The following is an 11073-nucleotide window of genomic DNA, read 5'->3' on the forward strand; positions in this document are numbered from 1 at the left end:
GTTTTTTAAGACAACATGCAAAATATTCTGTGTCAATGCGACATGTGGGAGTATTCCTCACGTCTGTGACAAAGCTCATGTTATTATTGTATGGAATATATTGATGGTGTTCTTTTCTCAAATATTTGATAAGAACAAGAACATTTTCGATATAGTTTGTGGAGAAAGAATGTTTTCTATATACTGTACCCCATTTAAAAGAGCTGAGCAAAGAGATTTTTTTATGTAATTGATAATTAGAGATGCGCTATCATTTACGATTCTGAATGAACGCAGGATTATCCCGTCACCGAAATTTAAAACAAATACATATTACAATAATATACTTGACCAATGAGAAAAGCAACATTTAAATGGGGCATCATGTGTAGCCTTTTTTTCTATTGTGGGCCTTTTGATAGATGCATTAGTGTTCTCATAATAATGTCATTAACCATATTAATACACAAAAAACGCCTCTATAAAGACTTGTTTTGCACATGTTAAACATTGAAACATAACATTCAACGAATTAATAAACACAATCATGTTATGAACTTATAGTATTTCCCCGTTCCTGTCGCCGTAAAGCAGCGATCACAATCTGCAGACTTTAAACCTATCAAGTGTTTGCTGTACACAGCCCGGAAAGATACAGTGGAGTTAAACCGATGGTACTTGTAATAATGGTTTATCATTTTTTAAGTTAATGCATTGCAAGTAAAATTCACTCATTTAAATGTAACAGCTCCTATGAATAAGCGAGTGATGCATACGAGCATAATTTTGATCGTGCTGGGAGTTTGGATCGTGACAGGTACGTTCAATATAATTGATAATTTATATGATCTAAAGGTTACATATTGACAAATATAGTTATTATATAAACATAAGTTCAAAGTATTACACAAAGTATTTATATTGTTACACATGTTTTATTGCATAAGAGTAATGTATGTTTAACGTTGAAGTTATTTCCGACATACCGAGAAAATATAACACGCTGTATTTTAGTTCGGGTTAAAAAAACAATATATGAGCATGCTGATTTTTAATAAGGATCATAATTATTTGTTGTATGCTGTCGAAGAGTAATACTGTTTGTGTTGCTTAGCTACGAAGGAATGCAAAGACTATGAGAGGGAATGGTAAATGCAAATACTGTATTATATTCGAGAAACGCTAAATCCCAATGCCCTCAAGTAGTATTAATACCACACATAGATATCATGATCGTATTATAATGATGATCGTCATTCATGATGCAATGAAGATGAACACACGTATGCATCATCTGTTACTGGGCATATAGAGTTCTGGTGCACGGTGCGGTCGAATAGATCTATGGAAATATGACTTACTTGCTAGTATGCACAATCTTGCCTCGAGTAAATCATCTGGTATAGTAGCTATGACAAAAAAAGCCGTAAATAAATAATTTTCACCGACCACGAACATACTGTCTTGATCAAAATAATGACGTCACTTGAAGAGGATTTTCCCACAAACGTAATCGTTAAAATCGCGTTTTTACGCATATTTACTGTTTTGAAGTTACATGCAAATGGACTGGATAGTATACACAAAATCAGGATGTGATATGCTACCCACACTGTAAATTTCTGAAATATATAGATATAACAACGATTGCTAAATAAGTTCAATGATAACAGCAGGTGTTCGCATATGGCTTCCAATTCATGTCACTTGCATTAAGTAGACTAGCATGATTTTGGTTATTTTAATATGACAAATACGCTTAATGCGGCTGGTCAATTTTGAAACAAAACATCAATCGGAATCAAATTGCGATAACCACATATTCGAGAATCGCCTTAAAATAAATTGATATTTAAGAAAATGTGATACACGATGATATTCTCTTGTACTTCAATGAAGCTCTGGAAACTCGAGATCAGTCTTCTAGATAGGTGTAAAAGCGGCCGAGTATTTACATAAAGCAAGTCTAACCAAATTTAAAATAATACCTTAAATAAATACAAGTTCTTATGACCACATGGAGTTGTATTGTCCCTAAGCTTTTTAGTCAATCGACACAACTACAATTACCACAATAAATAATAACGATTAAATATACATAAATATGACAGACATATCAACGATGACGCGCCATCAAAATATCCTATACATTCGATCCGCTTATTTGAATTTCATGTACAATCAGAAGGTTAAACAGTCTTCATTATATATACCTTTCATGAAGTCTGTGTGTTCGAAAGACCGTTTTTTGCGTGACACCTTACTTTTATCCCTTGCATAGCGGTTTATTAATTTGAAGAAGAGAATAATAGGAGGAGCAAAGCATACACTATTGTTGATATGGGATCATTGAGTGAAGTAGTAATACCAACCATCTTTATTGCTCGTTATAAGACAATATAGAATCAATCGATGCACTGATGTTGTTATACACGTATAATCACACGTATGATTGCTATTGATATTGGTCAAGAATTATTCATCGTCACAGAGTTTAAAAATCAAATATACCTGATATGTCTGCCAATGATATTTTAAGACATTTCCGTTTTTTTAAACAAATCGTGTAATACAGATCTTCTAGAAAATTTATTTGTATTTCAATATTTGTTAACAATAAAATTGTCATAACTTTTCTACAAGCTGTTGAGGTATTGGAGAAGAAACTTGAAATGTATATATAATTATGCAAATTTGTTAGACTTACGCCAGAATATTTATGTTTTAATCTTTCAATAGTATAAAATGCAATATTGCACTCATTCACTTAATACCTCCAATTGTGTTTTAAAGAAACAATGGAATATATTAGCGAAACCTATTTCGAAGCTTCTAGACAAGTTTACACTGCAATCCTTGAAATACGGTTATGTTTGTGTTGTTGCATTTAAACAATGTTGTTTTCTTTTCAGACCAATCACCAACAATTCAAATCAAACAATTCGGTGACAGTTCTGTTCAAATAAATTGTGAAGGAACAGGAACACATGCGGTGCTTGTTAATTCAACAAGGGACATTATCGTTGACTTTAACAACCAAAAAGAATGCATAATAAAACCAAACCCGCTTCAAAATTACTTTCAGTGTGAATGTCAGGACAAAAATATTTTTTCGTGCAATGTTTCTATTGATAATAGAGCCAACAGATGTGAAAAATTCGCTTGTGCATTCCCAATTGAAAGCGCTTTATATTACAGCCTTTACGTTGACCCTTGTGAAAAAGGTATGAATATGCAAATAATTAAATCTATTATTTTAAAATAATATACATGATATTTCTTATAAAAAGCATAAAACTGTGTTGATGTCTATACAGTGTATTGTTCAATAAAACGTGTAAATAGATTACGTATTAAGTACTGCTTAATGTATTCGTTATGATTCAGATTCCAAACTGACCAAGGCTACACATGATAGATGATTTTGCTTTTCGTTTTATCACATTCTAATTATAAACCAATCTGAACTGTATTTCTTATACTGCAATTTCACCCTAAGACCTACTGAAACCATCTGCTTTGGTCAATATAGGAAAACAAATAATATGTTTTTTTCATATACATGTGATCAATACTAAGATATAATTATTTCGTCTATACGAAACAAGTTAGGCTTAATCCTATCTGCATACTGCAATTTATTTTGAATGCTTTACTTATTCTTAAACTACCATAAAACGTGTTTTCTATATAAATAAAAAAGTGAAAGCTAGGTTTGCTTCGATTAAGGTATTCGAATTAAAACATAGGTGGTTGACATATATTTATCAATAAACCTGAGCTTGTTTATGTTTTGATCACGATTTACTTAACATTCAGCATGTGTAAACGTATTGATTATTCGCATTCATAGATTCCAATGTCCTTGATTAGAAGCAATTAGCAAATAACGACTTCAATATTGCATGGCCTTTACCTGTGCTGTTTTCAGGCAACCACAATGAAAAGAATAATGGACCAGACTTGAATTGTGCATTAACTCCAAATGACCATATTACTGACTGGGCAATAAATGGCAAACACTTAAATAAAAGTAAAAGCAGTAGTTTGCAAATACGAAATTATGATAATGAGAACATCAGCATTCTTCAAGACTTATTTGATAAAAAGGTCGATGGTTCTGTTGTTGCATGTAAACTCGTTGAAAATAAACAAGAAGATTGGACCATCAGAATACTGCGTAAGTATGTGTGCTGAATTTGTTGACACTGTCATCGACTGTATCAAAATACTTACAAACAGAATGAGCTATTATTCAAATAATTAAGTTTACAGTTTTAACTTTAAACATAAATGATACTTGAAATAAGTGTGTTTTTGTTTTAGACCCTCCTAGAATCTCAAATACTTTAATAAGTGGTAACCCAAGCGTAACAATATTTGAAAGAAATTTGAGTTCAAATTCAAATTGCCCAATAAAATCAACAACAAACATGCATGAACGCACTGTACCACTCTGCGATGCAGTCAATCAGAAAGATACAGGAGCAATGGACTTTGTTGGCAATTTAAGCGGTCGATTCCAGTTGGAGACATTGTGTACGTATCTGAATTCGCATGTGCCTCGAAGTATTGTTTCTGGTTGTGGCTTATAATACCTGTTTTTTCATTGCGTGATCCCGTTCGTACTTACTTTGTCTTCTTTTATTTTGTTTTCAAAGGACATGTTACCTCGCTTACATATTGTAAAGCAGTTTAACAATTTTCTTAATATGAACTGTGTGTCTGTCTGTATTAATAAAACGCATACATTCTTTTTAACCACCGCCAAATGCGGAGGGATGTAGAATTGGCATTGTCATGTTGATATTGTCATGTTTTCAAAATGTGAACTTGTCAATTTTAAATAACACATTTAAAATAGGATTGATAAATAACCGAAGTCTAAAAAGGTACACATTTCCAAGCGCACGTTTATTGTTAGTATCAAACTAGTCCCGTGACATTGGCATGTTTCTTAATCTTTTCTGAGCTTGAACGTTTTACGTTATTTAAAAAAATGCTGCTTTCAAGGCAACGATAATTGAGGTCAAAATAAAATAGTATTGTCCAATTATGATGTTCTCGAATCTTCTCTTCACCATTGTTTTAATAACTGTTTGTGTAGGCACATGTCGCATTAAAAGACACACATTTGTAAGTCAATTGTCTACTTTAATGTCAAGTTTTAAAATATAGAGGTTAATAGACTAAAGAGGACTTGTCCGATCCCTTTCTTTCCTTTGAAAAAATTGATTTTAGAATGGTACATGATTGACCATAATATTTACGTTGCTTGCAAACACCACGTTACTTTAACGACATGGTCATATCAAATAAAGATACACACAATGGAAATGTATTGTCAACATTATGCAACTATTTCAAAGAATAATGTAGGTGTAACTTTTAATACAAGTTCTAGTTAAACTGATAAATACAATCTGCGAACATACAGTTTGTGTATCATTCTGCTCTCAGTTCCAGCTCATGTCGACTGGTTTTATATTGACGGCTTTGAAAATCAAACGAATATCACACTTGTCGATAAAGTGAATATAAAGTTGTTCTGCAATGGGACCGGAAACCCTCCGCCTAATACGACATTGATTCTACATCTAGAAAGAGTGTTATCAACAAGTAATTCATCACTTCATTATGAATTGCATCTTAACCAAATCCGTAACTCTGGAATATACGTATGTGTGTCTTCAAATGCCCTTGGGGTCGGAAATAAGTCACTGTTTGTCAATATACACATGTTGCGTAAGTAAACACATTCATTTAATTTAACATTTTAACATATTAAGGAAATTAAATACTTCTTTGAAAATGCTACTGACCATTTCTTTTCAATTTTGAGATCAGCAACTCTTCTTTTTGTTAATATATCAATTATTTCATTGTGTATTCGTGTTATATATACGTTTAAAAAAGTAAATATGCGCTGTGTGGATGCAAACAAAACTAAATATTTTCGAAATTGTAATATTTTAATCTTCAGAGGCTGTTATCAATAGATCTATTTTTGTATTTTATCTTTCGTTCACCTGGATTGTCTGAAAATGTTTTTGAGATACGCTGACTTGATTGTTTAATATCTTTATGAATTGGTCATATTTCTTTGTGAAATAATACCTTAAAAACATATTCCCTAATATATGCAATAGATTTATGATACCACTCTCGGACACTAAAAGTATGTCAAAAGTATTTTATTCACGAGTTACGCTTTTGCACTGATGTTTCTTTTCTGCCTGAATATGTACATTTATTGAGATCGTGGTTATATAAAATTTAAAACTTACAAGTTATAGAAATTTAATAACAATGTTGATCAGACCCTCCTATCAGAAGTAAAATCATCAAATACAAACACATTTCACCTATATGATGGACATTTGCTCCGTTCAGTATGCATATGTTACTAATGTAAAACATGATTCTTACCAGCTTCAAACCCAGAAGAAACTTCATGGCTGGTTGTCATTGCCGGTGCTATTTGCGCAGTCGCAGTTGCGATCTTTGTACTGTTTGTGGCCAAGAAACACCAAATTTTCCAAAACTGTATTCGTCTTCGATGCAAATCAGGTTGGAATATTTCTATTATACAGTATGTAATAACATGCTTAGCAATAGCTAGTAGTTGCGTTGGTGGTATCCTTTCTAGAAATGGTCCCATTCACGTTGTTCTATAAAAAATGTTGTTTGCATGTTTGTATACTTTCAGGGTTGACTGACGAAGACAATCAATTGTAAGAATGTTGTTTTACTCATTTCGGTTTGGTTGTTATTCCTAATAATCTGTTTTATGTACGAGGTTGTTTTTACCGCCAATTATTTCAATAAATTCTTTAAGTTTGTATAAAATGTGTCCTTAACAGAAGTGCCACTGGTACAAACTTGGACAGAGAAAGAATTCACAACGGCGGTATTGATGGTAAGTAAATGCAATGTATTTAAGCAATCGATGTATCTTCTTTTTAATTCTGCAATAACACAAAACAATATGGCGCTTTGATGGCTTTGATGCGTAAGAAACGATGACGCTTCTTTTAAATACTTAATTCTGAACAAATCACGCCACAAATCGAACAACGTTGTAGCGTTGTGGATTAGATATCCGCGATCAAAACCCTTAGTAGCGCACAGTTAACAGAACTGTCAATTTCGTTGGATTTGAATGTTGCAGTTATTACAAATATGTATGTATTTTTATTAATCAGTTGCCATCGCTGAACGCCAGGCCCCCGTTGACGAAGACCGTGTTTCATTGTCAGAACATGCAGCAATTGCATTTGGTTATGAAAATGAAACATATGCCGAGGTTATCGATCGGTCTCGAACAGCGGTGATCACGTATACTCGTAAATATTTGTTTCATTAATTGCAATGACATGATGACATATTTTTCAGTTCCTTTGAACGCCTTTCAAACAATTTTATGATATAGCAAAATAATATCTTTGCTATTTTTTTCAGCTGCAAACGTACGCTCCTATAGACACGGGTAATTTGGTATACGTCTAATTTTGAAGAATTGCTGTGCTTGTGTATTTTATAAGTAAGCATTTTAAACTTAACAGAAATTAGTTTGAAAATAATATGTTTATTCTCAAACTGTCAACGTTTCAATTGGCTATACACAGTTTTAAGCAAAACCCACAGATGTTACTGGAAATTGACACCTATGAGGATGATTACAGCGGTGTAACACAGCCTGGATTATCTTTTGCAGGTACATGTTAATGCTTTATACGAGAACGTGTCATAGTTCCAGGCGGCTAGTATGTATCTGTGTTGGCATGAATATCGTTTGCTCGGTATATGTACACGTAATAGTTAGGACGCTTTGAAACTATAAATTCTGAATATGGACACGATAGCCACTTGAGTTATTATAATTGTTAATAACGTCAAAATATGTATATCAAATTGAATACCATGTTGTACATACCGCACTTGTTCAACAGGTTTTAATTAGAGAGAAAACGTAAAAATAATTATTGCATCTTCTGTGATAATCGAACGAAACGGCAATGGCTTGTGTTTATTTCAGCGGCTGCAGTGTCTCACAACAAGATGTAAGTTAACGTGTATTGCGTTTTACAAGTAATTCACCTCATTCAAATAAAATTACTGTGAATAAGTGATGCTCATACGAATCGCAACTAAATAGGATTGCCAAAAATGTAACCGAACATATATTTGTAACGCTTGTTTACACCTTTCAAGTTTTAAAACAAATATCTGCATGAATTGTCTAGCGAATCAGCAGGCATAGTATTTGCAAAATAGCACGTATTATTTCATAATAGCAGTATACAAGTGGAATATACTTATACTGTCAAATACCTTTTGCTGTTCATAGGAAAGAGATTGAACATCTTAGATCAGAAGGTTGCACTTACAGCGTTGTCAATAAAAAGAAAAGACCAGACGCTTACCCTTACTCTGTTGATAAAACTACAAAGCCAGATGGCATAATTTACAGCGTTGCCAGGCAAACACAAGGTTCGGATGACTACACGTACAGCGTTGTCAACAAACCGAAAAAAACAAGGACCAACTGCGCAGGTACTTAAACGAATAAAACAAATAGAATAGTGAAAGAAAATGTCACGTATTAAGAGCACGTTATTGGACTTGGTTCAAAATTGACAATAAAGAATTAACGTCGTATCGGACTACACTAACTGCATTATCGGTGCTTATTGTTAAAATTAATGTGTATTTACGAAATAATAATAATATTATGTTAATTTTTTCACGGTGTGTCAGACAAGTGTCCGCGAGTAGAAGCACATTTATTCTACATTTTACATAATGCTCTAGTCATAATATTGATAGTATGATATTTGTCGTTTTTAATTATGCGGGGTTAATTTGGCGGCTCAAAACTTTGCCCTCTATAGTGAAATGTTCGCGTAACTTGAAAGATCGGTCTGAATGTTGAAGTGCTGATTAGCAGACATTTATTTCATCTATCTTACGAACTGAATGCTTGTGTTTGAATTGTGTATTTGCATTTTCAGTGTTAGAGTATACTGATTTAAGATGAATGGTTAAGGTTGGTGAGATGACTGCTCTACCGCCATAATAATTGTATGTTCATACTTGTTTCGTATCATCTTTTTTCAATGCAAAGTATACGTTACATGCATATACCTTTGTTATTGGCGTGTGTCCATATATGTTTGTAACAGAAACAGAGAGCCTCATAGATAAAGTTCCGAAAGTTGTCAGTACAGTGTAGTTCAGAGCACATACAGAAAGGTAGTCTATTGCGTAAATCTGATTCGCATATTTAACAAATTGCACACTTTTTGTCACTGCTATGTTTTCATTTCGTGTTTGTCTCCATTTTAATGGGCATATGCTAAACATTATAATGATACATGATTAATTTCATACGCGCTTGTCTATTTGGTTGCGGATTTCAATCTACGTGATGTAACCATTCTACGTTTCAATGTCTCTCGAAATTGTTTTGGATTAATCTTTGTGTATTTATCCAAACTGCCCAATTCGAATTCAAGCAACACATCAAAATCATGACTCGTCGTTAGCTGGCCGCTTAACAACGAAATAATGTAGCAATGTATTAAATCTTCAGGCAATCGCTAGAAAAAACAGTTGTCACTGAGAGGATGCCTTCTGCAGATTCTATATAATTATTTCGTATCATAAGAATTTAAATAGTCTTTATATATATTGTACAGATATTTAAAATGTGTCTACTGAACACATTTTTGTCGGTTTCTAAATAATATGTTGAATTTTGCATAGAATAATTTGCTGTCAAACAAAATATGTTTTTGTTTTGATTGTACTTTTGATCGTATGATGTTATCTGAAAAAATTATAATATTTTCAAATTGTACACATGACGAAAACGTTCTGTTTGAATATGATTGTTATATATTGTTGTCTAAATGATATCTTCAGCCAGATGTACATAATAACGTCTTACATATTATTTGTATTTATGTTTAATACCAGAAACAACATAACAATTACGCTTATATGTTAAAATACTGTACATTTCCAACAAGTACTACACGCCCTATTGTGCGTTATATTTGCATATGTGTTCTCATTTGCTATCAACACTTATTGTACATACATAAATTCATAAAGGAATCTTTCAATAAAGCACTTTACTTCTAAAAGTCTTTACGGAAAATATCTAAATCGGGTTTCTAATTTGTTTCACAATGATGATTTATTTTTATTGGTTATGCCCTATGTGTAGTAAGTGGTTAGGAACGAAACACTTGTTGAATGAATGTGTATCAAGTCACAAATGATTATTTATATATTCGATTGTTATTCGTCACGTGGTGTAATTGACAACATTTGATTCAGTTTGACAACTGACTCACTCTACCGACCACCTAGAGTGTTCAGAATATTTATAAATACTGATTCAATACTGATTGTGTGGTAAAACACAACTTTTAAATTTAATTGTTACGTTACAGACAATTATAGTATTTGTTAATGACAATCATGTTATGTGTTTACGGCGTGTCAATTGAGTTCATTGTTACTGCTAGCTTCGCACATACAAGTGATACAAATTATTAATTACACATTTCCTCAAAGAAAATTGCTCGTTTAGAGGTAAGAGGCCAAAATCCTACATGGGTATTGTTTGGCTATCGTACCAGTTTTGATGGCGCTTCCGTCCCGTTACGTATATATTAATTCGGAAAGCTAAATACATTAATTTTAATCTGAATGTATCGTTGGAAATAAGTGCGTATTTTTTTTTAATTATCGCAACTGACCTGTTATCCAAAACCGAAACAGTGACGGGCGACTATCTGTTCTTGTGATTTTCAATTTAATTTAACAATAAACAATGTCCCATTGTGAGGTTTTGACTTTATGCTAAGCGATTATTTTTGGTTTTGCACAGTACTTTGAACAAGAAAAGAACGTCAACAAGTACACAACCACGCGTTTCTTACAGTATCTCTCAAGGGAAATGTATTTCCTACTAAACTACATGGCTATGAAAAAATTTAGTTCGCAACTTTTACATTTTATGTTTTAATGAAGCCATCAAATCATTACGTGTGATACGTCATGCACGTAATAGATGAACAG

The 11073-nt window shown here is 32.7% G+C and overlaps 1 protein-coding gene across 5 annotated transcripts; it reads left to right on the forward strand.

The window, feature by feature from the left end:
- The first annotated feature begins 610 nt into the window (after nucleotides 1-610).
- On the forward strand, nucleotides 611-10203 carry LOC127870492 (uncharacterized). 5 transcript variants are annotated; one of them, XR_008044849.1, is made up of 15 exons: nucleotides 611-796; nucleotides 2892-3203; nucleotides 3911-4159; nucleotides 4306-4518; nucleotides 5440-5724; nucleotides 6412-6549; nucleotides 6689-6713; nucleotides 6843-6898; nucleotides 7185-7325; nucleotides 7441-7468; nucleotides 7608-7696; nucleotides 8018-8042; nucleotides 8330-8535; nucleotides 8994-9234; nucleotides 9575-10203. XR_008044849.1 is itself a non-coding variant. In XM_052413082.1 (15 exons), exons 1-14 carry the CDS (start codon nucleotides 733-735, stop codon nucleotides 9017-9019), a joined length of 1857 nt encoding a protein of 618 aa, XP_052269042.1. In that variant the 5' UTR covers nucleotides 611-732; the 3' UTR covers nucleotides 9020-9063; nucleotides 9575-10203. The 5 variants fall into 5 exon arrangements, 4 of the variants coding, with proteins under 4 accessions (XP_052269042.1, XP_052269040.1, XP_052269041.1 ...); XM_052413082.1 differs by having other exon boundaries at nucleotides 8994-9063; XM_052413080.1 differs by having other exon boundaries at nucleotides 9165-9234; nucleotides 9575-10201.
- The last annotated feature ends 870 nt before the right edge of the window (nucleotides 10204-11073 follow it).

The sequence above is a fragment of the Dreissena polymorpha genome, chromosome 2 (assembly GCF_020536995.1).
Source record: "Dreissena polymorpha isolate Duluth1 chromosome 2, UMN_Dpol_1.0, whole genome shotgun sequence".
Classification (NCBI taxonomy): domain Eukaryota; kingdom Metazoa; phylum Mollusca; class Bivalvia; order Myida; family Dreissenidae; genus Dreissena; species Dreissena polymorpha.

Coding starts and splice junctions, on each gene's coding strand:
- LOC127870492 (XM_052413079.1), top strand. CDS start 733: ATGAATAAGCGAGTGATGCATACGAGCATAATTTTGATCGTGCTGGGA. Junction 7,326..7,440: donor AGCGGTGATCACGTATACTC/GTAAATATTTGT, acceptor TATTTTTTTCAG/CTGCAAACGTACGCTCCTAT. Junction 7,697..8,017: donor GCCTGGATTATCTTTTGCAG/GTACATGTTAAT, acceptor TGTTTATTTCAG/CGGCTGCAGTGTCTCACAAC.